Source organism: Cannabis sativa, chromosome 1 (assembly GCF_029168945.1).
Source record: "Cannabis sativa cultivar Pink pepper isolate KNU-18-1 chromosome 1, ASM2916894v1, whole genome shotgun sequence".
NCBI lineage: Eukaryota > Viridiplantae > Streptophyta > Magnoliopsida > Rosales > Cannabaceae > Cannabis > Cannabis sativa.
In genome coordinates this window covers 67,899,703-67,920,880 of record NC_083601.1, presented here as the reverse complement: position 1 = coordinate 67,920,880, position 21,178 = coordinate 67,899,703, and the positions used below count along the sequence as shown (strand labels likewise).

Below are 21,178 nucleotides of genomic sequence, written 5' to 3'. Positions count from 1 at the left end.
ATGCATATATAGTTATTTACAACAATGACATAAATGGATTGAACGAAAAAGTGGATCAACCAAAAACGACATGAATTTAAAAGTAGCCTAGCAGATCACTCCAACTTAAACTTAAAAAAAATTAAAAGCTTTATTGATAAAAAAAAAAAAAAAGGAAGAAGGAGCAAAAAAAACAAAATAAAACTGGCCAATTGCATAGTGGGTCATAGTCATCTTTTGTTGAACAGTACTCTCTCTCTCTCTCTCTCTCTCTGCATATAAATGGTCATTTCACCGATTCTAGATCAGGTGGGTTTTGAAAGTAACCACCATTATTACCACATTTTTATATAATTATATAATATATAAATTTAGAAAAAAAAGACATAAAGCCTAGCTATCACCATCAATAAAATTGATTCAATATGGAAATTCACTAGTTGGTCACTATTATTAAAATTAATATAATTAACTATTATATATTATATTCTTAATTAATTTCCAACAATTAATTAATAATCTCTCTCTCTGTATGTGTACACACACGCAAATATTTATATATATATAAACATAGAAGACTCATGAGGTTCCAAATAAATAAGTAAGAACTAAAAAGGAAGGGAAGAGAAGAAATGGGTTCTGCCAAGAAGGAAATAAAGTTGGAGAAAAGTGGAGATGAGAGAAGAATAATGACGAGGAGTAATAATAGTGATAACAGTAGTTCAAATTTGATGATAATTTTTAGATATGCAGATTGGGTGGATATTTTGCTGATGATTTTGGGTACAGTTGGAGCTATTGGAGATGGAATGTCAACAAACTGCTTGTTAGTCTTCGCTAGCCGTCTCATGAATAGTTTGGGATATGGCCAGACTCAAAACAATCATGCTGGGACTAATTTCATGGACGAGGTTCAAAAGGTTTGTTTTGTAACACTATTACATATATATGGTCAACAAATTATTATTTCAACCCATATATTTACAAAACGTGTATATATAATCTTTGATTATTTGTGTTTTCTTGTCTTTCTCACATTTTTCTTGTCTTTACTTTTCTTTTCTTTTTCAACAGTGTAGTTTGAACTTCGTATACTTGGGTTTAGCAGTAATGGTGGTGGCTTTTATGGGTAATTATAAGTTCAAACCACTTAATTTATATGCGTATACTGTTTTTCTTTTTTGCTTTTGCTTTTTTAAGTATGTAAATTAATCTCAAAATACAACAAGCTAGTCATATATATGTGTCTAGTTTCCTCGGTCGTATTGAAAGGAGACATTATCGTCAGTACCAGTAGTAGTTGAAAAATTAATTCAAGTGAAACCCTAATGTTTGGGTAAAAAAGAAAAAAGTGATGAATAATTAATTACACACTCAATATATGCCTTTTGGTGTATAATAAGTACAATTATAGCAAAATTATCTTATATTTATTATTAATGTATAAGAATAAAGTAACTAATTAAGATTATTACTTAATTAACATCAAGTAATTAATGATTATTACAGAAGGTTATTGTTGGAGTAAAACAAGCGAAAGACAAGTTTTAAGGATGCGTTACAAGTACTTAGAAGCTGTTCTAAGACAAGAAGTTGGTTTTTTCGATTCACAAGAAGCAACCACGTCAGAAGTCATCAACAGTATCTCCAAAGACACTTCTCTCATACAAGAACTTCTAAGTGAAAAGGTATATATATACATACATAACATAACATCACATACATAGTGTTATGTTTTTTATTAACTTGGTTGGTTTAATCTACAGGTACCAATATTTCTGATGCACTCTTCAGTGTTCATATCTGGGCTAGCTTTCTCAACTTTCTTCTCATGGAGATTATCCTTAGTAGCATTCCCAACATTACTGGTTTTAATCATACCGGGAATGATTTACGGCAAGTACCTAGTCTACTTGTCTAGAAAGTCACACAAGGAATATAGTAAGGCAAACGCAATAGTGGAACAAGCCTTGAGCTCAATTAGAACGATTTACTCGTTCACTGCAGAGAAGAGAATTGTTGAGAGGTACTCAATCATATTGGACAAAACGACGTCGTTGGGAATCAAACAAGGCATTGCAAAAGGTTTGGCTGTGGGGAGCACAGGGCTGGCTTTTATGATATGGGCTTTTCTTGCTTGGTATGGGAGTCGTTTGGTTATGTATAAAGGTGAAAGTGGTGGAAGGATCTATGCTGCTGGCGTCTCATTCGTATTGAGTGGACTGTATGTATATTCTACTCTTCTCTCCATCATTTTATAAGTATATATACATATGAATGCATTCTTTATAATGTATGTAGTCAAGTCATGTGTCTTTAATTATATATATGCAAGTATGCATGAATTCCCCATTTTCCCTTAAAAACAAAATATATAATTAATCAACCAGCTTTTATGTATGAATATGAATCATGTTTATTAAAAAAGTAAATGCGCGTAAGGAAAATTAAGTCTTACAATATTATACTAGTATAGCTAATATAGTACTATATATGATGTTTCCTAAGGACTAGTAGTATAGAATCTCATTTTATTTCAAAGCGAATTTCTTCTTTTTTATTTTGTTACTTTTTGTACACAAAAGTTGTGTTTTAATAATTTTAGGTCATAAGATTATTCTCAAAAAATAATAATAATAATAAAAGAGAGATGTACATATATCGAAAATTGAGAAATCTTAAAGGGTATCAAGAAGTACAAAAAATAATATATAATTATTGGTGCAATTTAATATCAAGTCTCACATATAATAAATAATATAAAAAATTATTAATCAAATCATAACGTAGTTAACGCGCTACGTGAATACAATGTTTGACACTTTAACATATACAATATGCTGATTTTTTTTTTCTATATATACATTTGGTACCCTGTCAAATAATTTGTTAGGATAACATAACTTATACTATTAATCAATTAATTAAGTTCATGCTTATTCAATCAAATAAGCATACATGCACTGGTTTAATGTCTAATTAGTATTGTAGTCAAACAATTAATCTATTGTATCATCATGACATATAGGTTATTTTGGTGGTAAATTACTGCTCATAAAGTTGCCTAATATATATAATTATTCACTCCATCCTTACGCTAGTTTATGTCTTTTTTTGATGGAATCACTAGTTATTAATATGTCATTTTATTACTAACAAATTATTATAACAACTTACATTATAGTTTTGTTATAAGCTAGAGACAAGTAAGAATAAATCACAGAAAGTAGAAACTGAATTGTCGGTAGCAAATGGCCTGCTTATAGTTAACCAAAATACAATCATGTCTAAACTTTAATAATCAACATGGAACTTTAATTTACATTATAATAAGTAAAATTAGTTTGGAATAATACATAATTAATTAATTAGTAAAGCAAAAGGCTAGGAAAAGGAGAGGAATGATTATACTAGGAATCAATTAAAATATACAGAATAAACATCATTGATCTTACCTAACTAGTTAATAATTAACCTTTGAGTCACTATACACAAAAAACGTGCATAATTAATTACTTCACCAAAAATAATTAACAAGGCCATAATTTGTATGATTATTATTAATGCAGATCTCTTGGAATGGCACTTCCAGACCTGAAATACTTCACAGAAGCCTCAGTTGCTGCTCAAAGAATTTTCCATAGGATTGATCGGGTACCACAAATCGATGGAGAAGGGAACAAAGGTCTTGTACTAGAGAAAATCAAAGGCCAACTAGAATTCGAACATGTCAAATTCACCTACCCTTCTAGGCCTGACTCTGTTGTGCTCAAAGATTTTAATCTAAAAATTGAAGCAGGGCAAACTGTTGCTCTTGTTGGAGCCAGTGGGAGTGGCAAGTCAACGGCCATTGGATTAGTCCAACGATTCTACGATGCAGATAATGGGGTTGTGAGAATTGACGGTGTGGATGTAAGAACACTTCAGTTGAAATGGATAAGAGGGAAAATGGGACTTGTTAGTCAAGACCATGCTTTGTTTGGGACATCAATAAAGGAAAATATCATGTTTGGGAAGCTTGATGCTACCATGGAAGAAGTTACAGCTGCAGCCATGGCTGCCAATGCTCATAATTTCATAAGGCAGCTACCTGAAGGGTATGAAACTAAGGTGGGTATTTAGTATATTTTTGAATTATTTATATATGATTGAAAATTTAGAGGCTTATTCCTTTAATTTTCACTTGGCCAACACAAGAAGATAATGATTCCCAGGAATAAAGTAACAAAAGGGTAATGAAGTTCCAAGAAAAACTTTTGCTTTTTCACTTGAAAAATATGCATTTAATTGTTTGAGTATAAGCGTAAAATTTTAGATTATCTTACAAATACTCATGAAGTAAGAGAAAGCGCTCAATACATACTCTTTTAAGTTTTAACTTGGTAATCTGCAAGAAAGTAAAGCAATATATTGTTTCCATATATGCTCAATTTCATAAGAATATATATGGTGGATCGTAACTCGTAGTATAGTTAGTTATAGTATACATAATAGAATTGTTCTTTTCTACATGTAGTATTAAGAATGTGTATTTGTTGCATCATTCTAAGTGTGACGTGGTTTATCTAGCTTTCAAGTAAAATTCAGAGTATTCATATTTAAAGAAAGTAAAAAACATAAAATGTGACAGATTGGAGAGAGAGGGGCACTTTTATCAGGTGGACAAAAACAAAGAATTGCCATAGCAAGAGCAATAATCAAGAACCCTGTAATTCTCCTACTTGATGAGGCAACAAGCGCTCTCGACACTGAATCAGAAACTCTGGTCCAAAATGCTCTTGATCAAGCCTCCATGGGAAGAACCACTCTGGTAATAAAAACAAAACACTTCAAAATTGGACAATGGTATTTTACAGAAAATGTCCAAATAAATATAACATGCATTGTCGTTTTCTTGATCAGGTTGTCGCACACAAGCTCTCAACTGTTCGCAACGCAGACCTAATCGCCGTCGTAGGCAGCGGTGCGGTGATCGAAATCGGGTCCCACAACGACCTCATCAACCAACATAACGGTCACTATGCTAACCTGGCCAAAATGCAGAGACAGTTCAGTTCCATGGAAAATAATGACCAAGAACAAGAACCCACCGTCACCTCCGGCCGAATCTCCTCCGTTGGCGGCGGCCTAAGCACGGGGAGATCGAGCCCTCTTATCTTCTCTACACCGCCCAATTCCACAGTCGATCAAACCCCGGCGGTGGGACGCAAAAAAACTCAAACCCACCAGCGAGGTTCTTTCTCTCGACTCATCTCATTCAACGCACCCGAATGGAGGAACGGCCTAATTGGTGGACTCTCCGCCGTCGCCTTCGGGTCCGTACAGCCAACATACGCCTTGACCATAGGTGGGATGATCTCCGCCTTCTTCGCTCCTACCCATGAAGAAATTCGGAGCCGCATCCGGGCATATTCTCTGATCTTCTGCTCTCTCTCGCTGGTCTCCATCGTCCTGAATCTCCTTCAGCATTACAATTTCGCCTTCATGGGAGAACGATTGACGAAGCGGATTCGAATCCGAATGCTGGAAAAGATCTTGAGCTTCGAAACAGCTTGGTTCGATCAGGAGAAGAACTCGAGCGGCGCGTTGTGCTCACGCCTCAGCAACGAGGCTTCCATGGTGAAATCCCTTGTGGCGGATCGCGTCTCTCTCCTAGTCCAGGCCGCTTCTGCGGTGACGATCGCCATGGTGATGGGTCTAATCGTGGCGTGGAAGCTAGCTCTGGTCATGATTGCCGTACAGCCATTGACGATCCTCTGTTTCTACACCCGAAAGGTCCTGCTATCAGCCACATCCGCAAACTTCGTCAATGCCCAGAACAAGAGTACCCAGATAGCCGTGGAAGCCGTGTACAATCATCGAATCGTGACCTCGTTTGGCAGCGTGGGAAAAGTGTTGCAGCTATTTGAAGAAGCTCAAGAGGCACCGAGGAAAGAGGCGAGAAAAAAGTCTTGGATGGCCGGAATTGGATTGGGTTCTGCTCAGTGCTTGACGTTCATGTCTTGGGCATTGGATTTCTGGTATGGCGGCACTCTTGTTGAGAAGGGTGAAATTTCAGCCGGGGACGTGTTCAAGACATTCTTCATCTTGGTAAGTACTGGTAAGGTTATAGCCGACGCTGGGAGTATGACTTCTGATCTTGCCAAGGGCTCTGCCGCTGTCGCCTCGGTTTTCGACATTCTCGACCGCCAGTCACTCATTCCAGTATCTTACACTGTGAGTAAACTAACTAATGCAATGCACATATTATGTTTACTTTCGAAATATATAATGTATAATTGACACTTTTTGTTTGGGATAATTTTAAGGACTCGGATGAAAGTAGTGGTTGCAAATTGGAGAAAGTAATGGGAAGAATAGAGATGAAGAAAGTGGAGTTTGCCTACCCAAGTAGGCCAGATATTCTAGTGTTGCGGGAGTTCAGCTTAGATGTGAAGCCAGGGACGAGCATTGGGCTAGTTGGGAAAAGTGGGTGTGGGAAATCAACGGTGATTGGATTGACCCAAAGGTTTTATGATGTAAATGGAGGATGGGTGAAAGTGGATGGAGTTGACATAAGGGAACTAAATATCCAATGGTATAGGAAGCACACAGCACTAGTCAGCCAAGAGCCCGTCATTTACTCTGGAACCATTCGCGACAATATCTTGTTTGGTAAGCTTGATGCCTCTGAGAATGAGGTGGTGGAAGCTGCTAGGTCCGCCAATGCTCACGAATTCATATCGTAAGTAATCAACCTATCTTTTTGTTTATTTGTTTATTTGTTTTTGTAGCATGTTTTTGTTGAATAATAATATTTACAAATAATTATTAAAACTAGACCAAACCCCATGTTTAAGTAGAGTAGAATAGTATGTGTGTGTATGGTAAGTTGCTTGGAATTATTCTCTAACAAGATTTTTGTTTTTGGAAGGTCATTGAAAGATGGGTATGAAACAGAATGTGGAGAAAGAGGGGTACAATTATCAGGAGGTCAAAAGCAGAGGATCGCAATAGCGAGAGCTATCATTAGAAATCCAACCATACTATTGTTGGACGAGGCAACAAGTGCGCTAGACGTGCAGTCAGAACAAGTTGTGCAAGAAGCGCTTGACCGAATCATGGTTGGGAGGACCACAATTGTGGTGGCTCATAGGCTAAACACCATTAAGGACTTGGACTCCATTGCCGTTGTGGCTGATGGCAAGGTCGTAGAGCGTGGGACCTATGCTCACCTTAAGAACAAGAGGGGTGCTTTCTTCAACCTTGTTAGCCTTTCAAACTTAGGTTAGGTCCAACTAATTAAAAATTAAACACTTTCATATATATATATATATATATAAATATATATAATCGTAATGTTGTCGTATAGTATAGCCAGAAAAAAGTTGGGTCGACGATGGAGTTTAGTTCTAACATTGAGGACATGCAGCCTCATTTTATGTACAGAGGCCCAAATGATGTTATGGCCGAAGTGATTTAAGCTATATATAAGATAGACCAACTACTATAGTAACTATTGTTTATTAGCCCAAGAAGAAATGTAGTTTTGATGAATATGATCAATCAATCTATTATCATCTTCAAAATCAAGGATTTTTGCACTCACATTTGAATAGTTTTATTGCCAACAACCATTACAAGAATTATATGTGAAATAATGACTTAATACATTAATAAATTATCCTCAAACAAAACGAAATTACAATGATTCAACCATAAAAAAAAATAATAATAATAAATAAATAAAAACGAATTTACAATGACATTTTAATTTACTCGACATTAATGTCAAACTTCCGATTAATCTTTACTTTGATATAACAACTATTTTTATGGAACAGAAGAACAAGAAGTTTGTGATGTAATGGGCCTCTGAGCTATTTCAACAGGCCCAACTTTGATAGAGTATGGGATACTTTTGTGAGAGTCTCTGAGATGCTTGCTACTGTAAGTTAGTAAATCTATTACTTCGGTTGATTAACTAGGCCTCTGAGCTGTTTCAACAGGCCCAACTTGTCGCAGTAGCTGAAATGAATAAAAACCTCATTATCAGTCATTTATAACTACTTTTATATTGTTTCAATAAAAGAGAAGAATTAATATAGACCTGGAAATAAGGTTCAATTCGTCCTCGTAATTTCTCATGCTCTTTTTTAACTTGTTGGAGGGTCGTCTTCATCCTAGAACATCCAATAAAAAATAATATTAGAACTTATGTTTCTTTTTAGATCAAAAAATATAAAAAATATTATTGATGTGGCGACACGTGGATCAATCAGATAAAAGACATTCCTAAACATAAATGAATATTGTATTTCATCCAAAAAAAAAAAAAAAGAAAAAAAAGAAAGAAAGAATGAATGAATATTGTAGTTAGATGGATGGATGTTTGTTTCTAATAAAAATGTATAAATTATTTTATTCGTATACTTCAGTAAATTGAGTGAAAGCAAAATAATATATATTTATATAACCTTAGAAAATATATAATTATTTTAAGTTATCATCATGATGTAGCTTCCTGATGTTGTTTTCTAATGAATCAGGGTGATTTGTTTTTGGATCCATAATAATAATAATAAAATGAACAATAATAATTGTCAATATAAAACAGCAACCTTTCAATGTCATGTTCTCGTGTGCATTTTCTCATATTATCGACTTCAATGCTTACTTGGTTTGCGCCAACGCTGTACATGTATATATAGAAATTATTATAATAAATTATAATTTTTTCAGTATCATAAGATATTGGACAACACTATTGGTACTAATAACAATACTCATAATATTAAAGATAGTGCTCAACTTCTTTAATTTTATGGTTCTACATTTCTCCTCATAAAAGAGAATATTTCAAGTTCAAATTTCCCTCTTCAGTATAAAAATAAAAGAGAGAGAATAACTAAAGAATTCTAATATTGCTTAATAGAATTTTATATATTTTAATTTAATAATTATTACAGTAACTTCTCATAAATTTTAACTTATGTGGTAAATGACAAATAAGTAAATAACAATTTCATATAGCATTTTTATATTAGAAATGAATGTTAAATAAATAAACATTTTTCATGCCGTTGCTAGAAAATATTATCATTTTTTTATAAAAGAAAATATTATCTTTTAAAGTGTTGCAAAACTATAATTTAATATGAAACTTCACTATTATAATTAACAATAATGAGTTTACTTTAGTATATATTTATATATTTATAGGGAATCTCTCTAATATCTACTTTAATTTTGACATAGTGTTGTTAGAGCCTCTAATCAAAAAGAGATATCCAAATTCAAATAAAATATACATTATTTTTTCTATTCAAATGTTATCTATTATTGGAACAATATAATATTCTACTTATCAAATTAATCTCAAAAAAATTATAAGAGATAATTGGCAAAAAAAAAAAAATGACTATAATCGTTTATTTTAGTACCTTGCGCTACTTCCTGCGAGCTGATAGAGTTGTTTTTCCATGACAATGAAATCATGGTGGGGTTTCTCTTTCTCCCTGTGTTTATATAGCCACAGAATTAATGACAATCATATATATATATATATATATATATTATATATAGAATCATATATATATATATTATATAGAATTATATATATATGTATACTTACAAAGCTTGTTCAAGGTTAGCTATGAGTTGAGTTGAGTCCTGATTAAAGCTCAAATTTGTATATTTTAAGCCTTTAATTATACACATAAAATTAATTTAAGTAGATATTTTCATAATTTTAATTATAAAATTATTCTAGTTGAAAATATTAATTTATTTTAATTTTGTGTTATTTTTCAGATTATATATGAAATTGGATTGTTTTTGAAAAGGCCCATTAAATCTTGTCTTTGTTGGATTTAAGAAGCCCATATCAATTAAAGCTTTAGTTGATCATCTCAAATGACCACAACAACACGAGACAATCCAACATCAAAGGGATCACATTCCTTAAGGAGCAAGTCCACTTAGTCAGCATGTACTCCACTACGCCTGACACATGCATATGTTGATTGAAGATAGCTGTGACGTGTCCGGAGTGCAAGTCATTATTCAATCAAACTGAGATGTGCCCATGTTCCCATTTTATCTCAGCATTTTAAGCCACTAAACCACTAAATAATGTACGAAAATTCCAATTTGGAGAGCAAATGTGCTCTATAAATATGATCATTATGGAGAGCAAAATATGAGATTTTACCTAGAGTTATTATACCAAAATTTTATCTTTTTCTTTCTTTCTTCTTTATTTTACTTTATTAATTTTGGTGTAAAGACAATGCCTTTTCTAGGCTAATTTCTTTGGCAAGACTCAAGTGTAAGTTCATGCAATTTTTATTCTTCTAATATATTGATTCTCTTTGTTCTTCATTTTCACATTTGTTATATTAAATTTCTCTTCTTCTTAATTGCACTTTAAATTTAATAGTACCTTTTATATAAGTTCAGTCATGCTTTTCTTATGTAAGTTAGGCTATTAATTATTAGAGTGTTTATTATATTATATGATTTTTACTGCATTCTGCCAATGGTATTTTGTCGATTTAAATTATATAATATGATAGTATTTTTAGAAGTAGTTTTAATTTAATTAGAGAACATATTTTTCTAGTGAGCTTAATCATACATATTTTCCAACTATAATTAATGGTGTAGAATTATAGTTGAGGTTAAAGAATCAATTTTATTAGGAAAATATAATTGCATGTACAAAGCTTGTGTCTTCCATAATCATTTTCTGATCACTTCTCATTTTAATTACTTGTTTAATTTTTAAAAATCATTTCTCAATATTCTCATCACATTCAAGGTTCATATTTTATTCTTGTAAAATTACTAATTGTCCTTTTGAGTGTATTTTTCCTCCCTGTGGATACGACATATAGCCCGTTTACTACCGCGACCGCAGTGTAACTAATTGGGCGACATCAATTTTTGGCGCCGTTGCCGGGGAGGTTTCTGCGCTACAAGAGGTTAGTATAGTAGTTTTATTTTTTTTTGTCTCTCTTTATTTGTTTATATATAAAAAAAAAAATTTAGTTAATATAATATAATTTAGTTTTTTTTTTTAAAGTTATATATAGATTCAAAAAAAATCATTATATATTATTATTATTATTCTTTACTCTTTTAGTAAAAAAAAAAAAAAAGCAAGTACTTTTTTTGTTTAGTTTATTTGTTAGTCGTATTTATTATTTTGCTACTATATTAGGGTGTTAGTTTTTTTTTTAACATTATTTTATTTTGTGTACTTTTTTTAGGATTAGCCATTTTTTTTTATTTATTTTAGGTTAGTTGTAGACTTTTCTCCTTTAGGCTAAAAAAACAAAAAAAAAAATAAAATAAATTGTGCATAAAATATTTTCATAAACTTTTTAGTGTAAACCCAATTGTGTAATGGTAAAAGTGGTACAAACTGAGATCATTCTGTCTAAGAAAGATTGGCTTTAAAGGTTTGTGATAGAGTACCCTCTACACTTTCTAGCAACCCCGGGGAGTTCTAGTAAAAGTGTGGGACGAAGCGGTACCTTGGCAACCTTCCCAATCGGCCTGGGAATATCTTGTGTGAATACCCTTGCATTATTACATAGTTGTAATTTACATTATTTAACAAGTGAAAATACACACACAAAAAAAAAAAAAGTGAATGTCACGAAATAGAGACAAATTAGGGAGATTTGTAAAACAACAAATTGAAATTTTAGAAAACTCTCCTCAATCGTCTTCTTCCACTCGTTCTCATTCACCACCATCACCCATACTTCCTGCACTTCCAATGATGGCTCAACAACAGGAAATCCAACCAAGAACGCTACAGGATTATCTACATCCTACGCGTACGGCCACACCTTCATGCATAATGTATCCCATGAATATGCCCAACTTCGATTTCAAACCTGGCATGATTCAACTTTTACCAACCTTTCATGGTATGGAAAATGAGAGTCCATATGTGCATATTCAGGCCTTCGAAGAGGTGGTGGCCACATTCAACAACCAAGCTGACATCATTAACTTGGTGAGATTGAAGTTCTTTCCTTTCTCACTCAAGGATAAAGCCAAAAGCTGGTTGTATTCCTTAAGGCCAAGGTCTATTGGGACATGGGATGAGATGACAAAAGTATTTTTCTCTAAATTTTTTCCACCCCATAAGACCAGCAGCCTTAAGAGGCAAATCTCTACCTTCACCCAAAAGGACCATGAAACGTTTCATCAGGTCTGGGAGAGGTTTAAAGATTTGATGGGCCAGTGCCCACATCATGGATACGAAAGTTGGCGTCTTGTCAGCTATTTCTATGACGGTCTCACAGCCGACAAAAGACAATTCGTACAAATGATGTGCAATGGCGACTTCCTACAGAAAGATCCCGAAGAAGCTTTGGAATATCTTGAAGAAATTTCTGAAAAATCATACACATGGAGTGCGCCCAGTCCTACGGACAAGCCACGAACAGCCGGAGTCTACCAATTGAAGGAGGAGGACAGTGTGAAAGCTCAACTTGAAGCTTTGAAAAAACAATTTGAGGCTTTCAAAACTCAAGAAGGTAAAGCACTCAGGATGGTCGCAAAAGTGGAAAAGCAAGAACCATGCTTCATTTGTGGAGGGACCGATCATCAACCACGGGAGTGCCCTAGTCTTAGTATGTTAAGGGGAGGAGATGAGGAACAGTGTAAATGCCTTAGGGGATACAAAGAAGCCTTATAATGCCTACTCCAACACATACAATCCTGGTTGGCGTAACCATCCCAATTTCAGTTGGAAGGATACAAGTCAAAATCAAGCATCTGGGAGCCAATGGAGGCCTGATCAACAAAAGAATTCTCTTGAGAGTTCCATGAAAATTCTCGCAGAATCCCAACTAGAGTTCAGGACTTATTTCACTCAGGTGATAGAGGAATTGAAGGACATAAAGATTCAAATAACAAAGTTAAATGATTCTTCAGTCATTCAAGAGCGTGGTAAGCTTCCCGCTCAGCCTCTAATCACTCCCAAAGGGCAACATATGGCACAAACCTCCGCTCCTTCAGAGTCTAATCTCAAAGGGGTTAATGCCATTACTACCCGAAGTGGTCAAAGTACGGTATCACCATTACCTAAGACCACTAGTGTACCAATGCCCGCTCCAGATGCTGATGTGCCACAGAACCTTCCAGTAAAGGTGCCCTTTCCTCAGGCTTTGAAATCCACTGGGAAGGTACTGGAAAGTCATAGTGAAATCCTTGACTTTTTGACACAAGTTAAGGTTAACTTGCCATTACTTCATGTAATCAAGCAAGTACCGGCTTATGCCAAAGTTATCAAGGATCTATGCACTATCAAAAGGAAGCACCATGTCAAGAAAACTGCATTCTTGGCAGAACAAGCTAGTGCGGTGATCGACTGCAAGACACCGCTTAAATACAAAGATCCTGGTTGTCCCACCATTTCATGTCAAATAGGGGAACAGGAATTTGGCCAAGCCCTCCTGGACTTAGGTGCAAGTGTAAATCTCATGCCTTATTCCATATACTTGCAACTAGGCCTAGGAGAACTTAAGCCCACATCTGTGGTGCTACAATTGGCCGATCGATCAGTTAAGAAACCTCGGGGAATAGTTGAAGATGTCTTGATTCAAATTGATAAATTCTATTACCCCATGGATTTTCTCATCTTGGACACTCAATCTGAAGTCAACTTAGAGTCCAAAATTCCCATCATTCTCGGACGACCATTCCTCGCAACAGCAAATGCACTCATCAATTGTAGGAATGGTCTCATGAAAATCTCTTTTGGGAACATGACTCTAGAGGTGAATGTTTTCAACATTGGTAAACAACCACCTGATAACGATGAGTGTTTCCAATCATTTCTGATCGATACACTTATTTCAGAAGAGGTAGAAGCACAATACACTTCCACTCATCTCAATGACCTCTTTGAAATTTCTGAGATTTCTGAGTCGGGTAATACTGAAATCAACCCTGAAATCATCAATCAATTACCGACCAAAAGAACCATGTTTTGGAATCCAATCTTCGAGGGACTTCCTCAAGATAGGGAAACACCAAAACCATCCACTGTACAAGCTCCTCAACCAAACTTGGCCCCACTTCCTAAGGAACTTAAGCATGTCTTCTTGGGAGCAAACAACACTTTCCCTGTCATCATATCCTCCACCCTTAATGCAACTCAAGAGCAACAACTTATCAACGTGCTCACAGAGCAAAGAGGAGCAATTGGTTGGACGTTAGCTGACATTAAAGGGATTAGTCCCTTGATTTGCTCCCATCACATTAAATTGGAAGACGGGGCCATACCACGACGTGATCCTCAAAGGAGATTAAACCCACCAATGAAGGAAGTGGTAAAGACAGAAATCTTGAAGCTTCTGGATTACGGGATACTTTATCCTGTTGCCGACAGTAAGTGGGTTAGCCCAACTCAGGTTGTTCCCAAGAAATCGGGAGTAACAGTGGTACCAAATGATAAGGGAGAACTCATCCCTACCAAGGTCACAACAGGTTGGCGCATGTGCATTGATTATAGAAAATTAAATGCCGCCACCTGTAAAGACCATTTCCCACTTCCATTCATCGATCAAATCTTGGAACGTGTGGCGGGTCATCCTTTCTACAGCTTTCTCGATGGTTATTCAGGGTACTACCAAATCGAAATTGCTTTAGAAGATCAGGAAAAGACCACATTCACTTGTCCTTTTGGTACCTATGCCTTTCGGCGTATGCCATTTGGCCTCGTGTAATGCCCCACCACCTTCCGCCGCATGATGAGTATCTTTAGTGATATGATCGAGAATTGTATGGAAGTATATATGGATGATTTGACAGTCTTTGGTGATTCATTTGAATCAAGCCTTCTCAATTTGGAAGCTGTGCTTAAACGATGCAAAGAGAAAGGCTTGGTACTCAACTGGGAGAAGTGTCATTTCATGGTGCCATCTGGCATAGTCTTGGGGCATATTGTTTCACAACGAGGAATTGAGGTTGATCAATCCAAGATTGAACTCATATCAAAGCTGCCCGCCCCCAAGACTGTTAAGGATGTTCGATCCTTTCTTGGGCATGCTGGATTCTATAGGAGGTTCATCCAGAATTTTTCGACGATAGCTCGACCTTTGTCGAACCTCTTGGCAAAAGACGTGGTGTTTAACTGGACACCCGAGTGTGAGGAATCCTTCCAAACACTTGTCACCAAACTCACTTCTGCCCCTATCATTCAACCACCTGATTGGAACTTGCCATTCGAGATCATGTGTGATGCTAGCAATTACGCTATAGGGGCCGTCCTTGGTCAACGAAGGGAAGGGAAGCCCTTCGTCGTATACTATGCAAGTAGAACTCTTAATAGTGCTCAAATGAACTATTCTACTACTGAGAAAGAGTTGCTTGCCGTAGTATTCGCACTTGACAAGTTTCGTTCCTACCTGATCGGTTCCCCTATCACGGTCTTCACCGACCACTCTGCTCTTAAGTACCTCCTTTCCAAAAAGGATGCTAAGGCACGCCTAATTAGGTGGATCCTTCTGTTACAGGAATTTCACTTGACCATCAAGGATAAGAAAGGAGTTGAAAATGTGGTAGCGGACCACCTATCTCGTTTAGAGTTTTCTGATTCCGCTGATGGCCCTGCTATCCGAGATGACTTCCCTGATGAACATCTCTACACCATCACTAAGTTACCATGGTACGCTCATATTGTTAATTACTTAGTGATTGGTGAGCTTCCCCGCTTCCTGGAATGCACAGGATAAAAGTAAATTTTTGGTCGAGGTCCGTAACTTTTACTGGGATGATCCATATCTTTTCAAGTACTGCCCCGACCAAATTATGAGACGTTGCATTCCAGATGATGAAATTTTTAGTGTCTTGAACTTTTGCCACAACGAAGCATGTGGTGGTCATTTTTCTATGAAAAAGACTGCTGCAAAAATCTTACAGTGTGGTCTATACTGGCCCACTTTGTTCAAAGACACTAACAATTTCTGTCGATCTTGTGAAAGGTGCCAGAAACTAGGTGCGCTATCCCGCCGACACATGATGCCATTGAACCCAATGCTCGTCATAGAAATATTCGACTGTTGGGGAATTGATTTTATGGGACCGTTCCCACCTTCTTCTGGCTACCTTTACATTCTCCTCGCCATAGACTATGTCTCCAAGTGGGTTGAAGCCGTGCCATGTCGAAATGCAGATAACACAACTGTTGTGAAATTCTTAAAAGAAAATGTGTTATCTCGTTTTGGCACACCACGAGCTATCATCAGTGACCAAGGCACCCATTTCTGCAACCACTCTTTTGAGCATTTGATGCAAAAGTATGGTGTACTTCACAAGGTTGCACTGCCTTATCACCCACAGACAAATGGCCAAGCTGAGTTAGCTAATCGTGAAATTAAGCAAATTTTAGAAAAGACGGTTAACCCTGACCGCAAAGATTGGTCCTCCCGACTTCTCGATGCTCTCTGGGCCTACCGCACTGCTTACAAAACTCAGCTAGGCATGTCTCCTTACAGACTAGTCTATGGCAAGGCCTGCCATCTCCCTGTTGAACTGGAACATAAAGCATACTGGGCTGTAAAAAGCCTAAATTCTGATCTCAACGCGGCAGGCCTTAATCGTAAGCTTCAATTGTCGGAAATTGAGGAGTTGCGCAATGATGCTTATGACAACTCAAGGATCTACAAGGCTAAATTAAAAGCGGCTCATGACAAGCAGATCCTGAGGAAAGAATTTGAGCCAAATCAGCGAGTGCATCTTTATGACACTCGCTTGCATCTCCACCCTGGGAAGCTGCGATCCCGGTGGACTGGGCCGTATACTGTAAAAACTGCCTTCCCCCACGGTGTTGTTGAGGTCGAAGACCCAACCGATGGGAGAAAATTCAAAGTGAATGGCCAGAGACTAAAACACTACATAGAGAGGGTGCCCCAGCCTATCGAGGATATCCTCGTGGCTCCGGTTTACCAGCCCTGAGTCGTGTTTCCCTGATCTTGTACATAGGTTTGTTCTCTTTTTCCTTTTATCTTTGTCATCTTATTTTGTTATTTGTTATCATTTTTCTTTTTCAGTTTTTATGTTTTTAGAGGATCCATATCGCTGCTATCCATGGTTGCTTGCTCTCCAGGTGTTCTCTTTCCCTATTCTTTTAATTTTTATATCTTTAGACATTGAGGACACTGTCTTATTTTAGTTGGAGGTGGTGAGCATATTCAAGCATGTTTCTTAATTTTTGTCATATTATTATTTTCATGGTCAAATTTTTTAAAAATTACTCATTTATTCTTGTAACATGTTATTTTCAAGCCAATTTTTGCTATCTTTGGTACTTAGAATTTTTCTAGAGTTATAAAATGCACATGCCAAACTTTTGTGGTAAGATGGGTGTTAGCACATATTTGCTTAGAAAAGCTACCAAGTTTAAGTGTTTATGTTTTTGTGAGTGGCGAGATTTGAGAAAATAGCTTTTGAATTTTTATTGATTCTTAGAAATGATTATAATTATTTTGGACATGGTACTAGGGTTTGATTGGATGTTGCTTTAAGGGATAATTTTTATAGACAAATCTTATTAAGGAGCCTTTTTGTAATTATTTTCTTTGTGCAAAAAAAAAAAAAAAAAAAAAAAAAAAACAAGAGCAATATTTCCATCATTATATCCAACATGTTGCCTCTTGTTCAAAAAAAAAAAAAAAAAAAAAAAAAAGAAAAAAAATTTGCAAGAGCAACATTTCTCTCCATTTGTCTAACATGTTGCCTCTTGTTTGAAAAAAAAAAAAATATAGAAAAGAAAAAAAAGAGTTTGTAGTATTTCATTTTTTATTATTTGTTTTGGCTCCTAGAATAAATGTAAAAGATTGTCTATTTTTGTTTAAAAATCCCGAAAAGCTGGTTTGTGGTACTCTTATGGTGGTTTGTCCAAATAATTCATAATCTATCTTCGTTTCAATATTTATTCAAATGTTTGTCCTAAATTAATCTATCCTTTTCGAGTGCTCACTTTTCAATTTCCAACTCCATGAGTGAAATCCTTAGCCATGAATAAATATTTTCAATACCTGTGAGGCAAATGGAGTTGAGACTTTTACTTGGTATAATTTTCGAAAGCATCTATGTGTTATGGTTTGTGGTAAGAAGGTTCAGGTTTGGCGCACACACTCACAACTCTAGATTTATTCAAGGTAATTTTTTATAGTTCTTATTGGCTTGTTACTAATATTTTTCTTGAATATTTGTGCTTTTTTTAAATTTTTGACCTAGAAAATATTATGTTGACATTATTCTTTTTCGCTTGAATTGCTAGAGACTAGCAATAAGCTAGTTGGGGGTTGTGATTAAAGCTCAAATTTGTATATTTTAAGCCTTTAATTATACACATAAAATTAATTTAAGTAGATATTTTCATAATTTTAATTATAAAATTATTCTAGTTGAAAATATTAATTTATTTTAATTTTGTGTTATTTTTCAGATTATATATGAAATTGGATTGTTTTTGAAAAGGCCCATTAAATCTTGTCTTTGTTGGATTTAAGAAGCCCATATCAATTAAAGCTTTAGTTGATCATCTCAAATGACCACAACAACACGAGACAATCCAACATCAAAGGGATCACATTCCTTAAGGAGCAAGTCCACTTAGTCAGCATGTACTCCACTACGCCTGACACATGCATATGTTGATTGAAGATAGCTGTGACGTGTCCGGAGTGCAAGTCATTATTCAATCAAACTGAGATGTGCCCATGTTCCCATTTTATCTCAGCATTTTAAGCCACTAAACCACTAAATAATGTACGAAAATTCCAATTTGGAGAGCAAATGTGCTCTATAAATATGATCATTATGGAGAGCAAAATATGAGATTTTACCTAGAGTTATTATACCAAAATTTTATCTTTTTCTTTCTTTCTTCTTTATTTTACTTTATTAATTTTGGTGTAAAGACAATGCCTTTTCTAGGCTAATTTCTTTGGCAAGACTCAAGTGTAAGTTCATGCAATTTTTATTCTTCTAATATATTGATTCTCTTTGTTCTTCATTTTCACATTTGTTATATTAAATTTCTCTTCTTCTTAATTGCACTTTAAATTTAATAGTACCTTTTATATAAGTTCAGTCATGCTTTTCTTATGTAAGTTAGGCTATTAATTATTAGAGTGTTTATTATATTATATGATTTTTACTGCATTCTGCCAATGGTATTTTGTCGATTTAAATTATATAATATGATAGTATTTTTAGAAGTAGTTTTAATTTAATTAGAGAACATATTTTTCTAGTGAGCTTAATCATACATATTTTCCAACTATAATTAATGGTGTAGAATTATAGTTGAGGTTAAAGAATCAATTTTATTAGGAAAATATAATTGCATGTACAAAGCTTGTGTCTTCCATAATCATTTTCTGATCACTTCTCATTTTAATTACTTGTTTAATTTTTAAAAATCATTTCTCAATATTCTCATCACATTCAAGGTTCATATTTTATTCTTGTAAAATTACTAATTGTCCTTTTGAGTGTATTTTTCCTCCCTGTGGATACGACATATAGCCCGTTTACTACCGCGACCGCAGTGTAACTAATTGGGCGACATCAAGTCCCTAAAATACATGGCCATGATGTCCTCTGCAAAGTTGGGATTGTTTTTATCTTCCAATTGCTCCACTATTAGGTAGTGTTCATCAAGCATTTTCTGCAATTTCAACCACCCTACCTCCCCAATTATTCAATATTATATAATCTTCTTTATATGTAAATAAAAATTAATAATTACTACACATTATATATATTGAAAAACCCAATTCATAATACTTAATAATTTCATTTTTTTTATATTATTATTATTTCTCTTCTGATGTTAATTTTGAATTGAATAAAATAAACAAAAAGTGAAAGATAATTAACCAGCTGCAGACTTGAAGTTCAACAAACAAAAATAATATTATATAGTTTCTATTTCTAGCTATATATATTAGACAATTGAAAGAAGCAGAATTATAAATAATAATGATATTAAGAACCTCATCAAACAGGGATTGCCTCATATTAGCTATCTGTTGACGCAAGGGATTGCTCTCCATATATCCTATCCTCACTGGAAGAAGATGTTTAGATCAAGGTATAAATATATATATATATATATATATTGAAGCTCGAGCTATATATTTATACATATATAAGAGGTGTAGATGGTGATGATGCTCACATGTATAAGCATGCATTAAATCTAAATCCTTGGTAAAAAGCAAGATTGCAAAATCCAAACTGGATACAATTTGATTATTCTGATCATCAAGTGAAAAAAAAACACCTCCAAATGTTGAAAAACGTGACAAGTTTGTTACATTCCGACTTTAGAAAATTTGGCATTGTGATTATATACACACAAAACTATGGTTCATCATCATCATATTCTTTCTTTTATTCCCTTTACAGAAATGAATATTTCCAACTTTATTTCATATTTTTGCTTTTGTTTATATTTTGTAGTTTTTATCTATGTATGTATACATATCTTTCCAGGATTGTGACATAAATGAATGAAGATTCTAACATTTGTTGTTTGTCTATTGTAAATTAGTTCTTTTTTATTCGTAGATTTATTTTTATTTTTTAAAAAAGAAAAGGAATTAATCAACTAGGTAAAAGACGAAATCTATTCTCAAAGGAAGAAAGAAAAAAAAAAAAAACAAAACAAAATCGTTTCCACTAAATAACTTAATTAAATTTGGAAAAATAATTTAGAATTACCATGATTTTTTTTAAAAATAAATAAATAAATAAATAAATAAGAAAGAAAAAAGAAAAGACCGCAATTTTATTAATGGACTACTTTCTTTCTTTTTTTCTTCTTTTTCTTTTTTGTTTTTTGAAATTAATAACTATCTTACTAGGAACGTTGTTCATATAATTCATAATTTGTAATTCAGAACTCTAATAATCTGAACTAATCCGGTAAAAATAGTTAAGTCAATTTGTGTAGAATGTAAAAACTTTGAATGAATTAAGAGCAGAAAACAGAGAAACAGAGTAAAGAGAATAAGAGAAAGTTTGGCTAAAAGCCTCAACAATTAGAGAGCTAAGATACTTTACTTATAGAGAATTAAAGGAATACATCAGAGAAGTTAGTTAGCAAAGATAACAACTAAACAGCTTTTAACTAACTCCCTATTTAAGTAATAGCTTCACTAATTATTAGTTTGTTAAC

General features: G+C 34.5%; 2 protein-coding genes and 1 non-coding gene across 4 annotated transcripts; 1 reads left to right on the top strand and 2 right to left on the bottom strand.

Moving 5' to 3' along the window:
* Window positions 1-487: 487 nt before the first annotated feature.
* Window positions 488-7,551, top strand: LOC115705860 (putative ABC transporter B family member 8). Its single transcript, XM_030633305.2, has 9 exons — window positions 488-899; window positions 1,054-1,108; window positions 1,489-1,667; window positions 1,746-2,203; window positions 3,549-4,089; window positions 4,610-4,789; window positions 4,882-6,195; window positions 6,288-6,703; window positions 6,893-7,551. The coding sequence occupies exons 1-9, from the start codon at window positions 612-614 to the stop codon at window positions 7,248-7,250; spliced, it is 3,789 nt and encodes a 1,262-aa protein (XP_030489165.2). The 5' UTR covers window positions 488-611; the 3' UTR covers window positions 7,251-7,551.
* Window positions 7,552-7,572: 21 nt separating this feature from the next.
* On the bottom strand, window positions 7,573-20,100 carry LOC133033678 (pseudo histidine-containing phosphotransfer protein 5-like). 2 transcript variants are annotated; one of them, XM_061108705.1, is made up of 7 exons: window positions 19,992-20,100; window positions 19,572-19,663; window positions 9,593-9,631; window positions 9,402-9,476; window positions 8,580-8,651; window positions 8,069-8,141; window positions 7,573-7,986 (listed from the first exon to the last, which is right to left on the bottom strand). In XM_061108705.1, exons 1-7 carry the CDS (start codon window positions 20,049-20,051, stop codon window positions 7,939-7,941), a joined length of 459 nt encoding a protein of 152 aa, XP_060964688.1. In that variant the 5' UTR covers window positions 20,052-20,100; the 3' UTR covers window positions 7,573-7,938. The 2 variants fall into 2 exon arrangements, with proteins under 2 accessions (XP_060964688.1, XP_060964690.1); XM_061108707.1 differs by lacking the exon at window positions 8,580-8,651.
* On the bottom strand, window positions 12,131-12,237 carry LOC115701668 (small nucleolar RNA R71). Its single transcript, XR_004008658.2, has one exon. It is a non-coding gene; the product is annotated as a small nucleolar RNA R71 (small nucleolar RNA).
* Window positions 20,101-21,178: the final 1,078 nt, after the last annotated feature.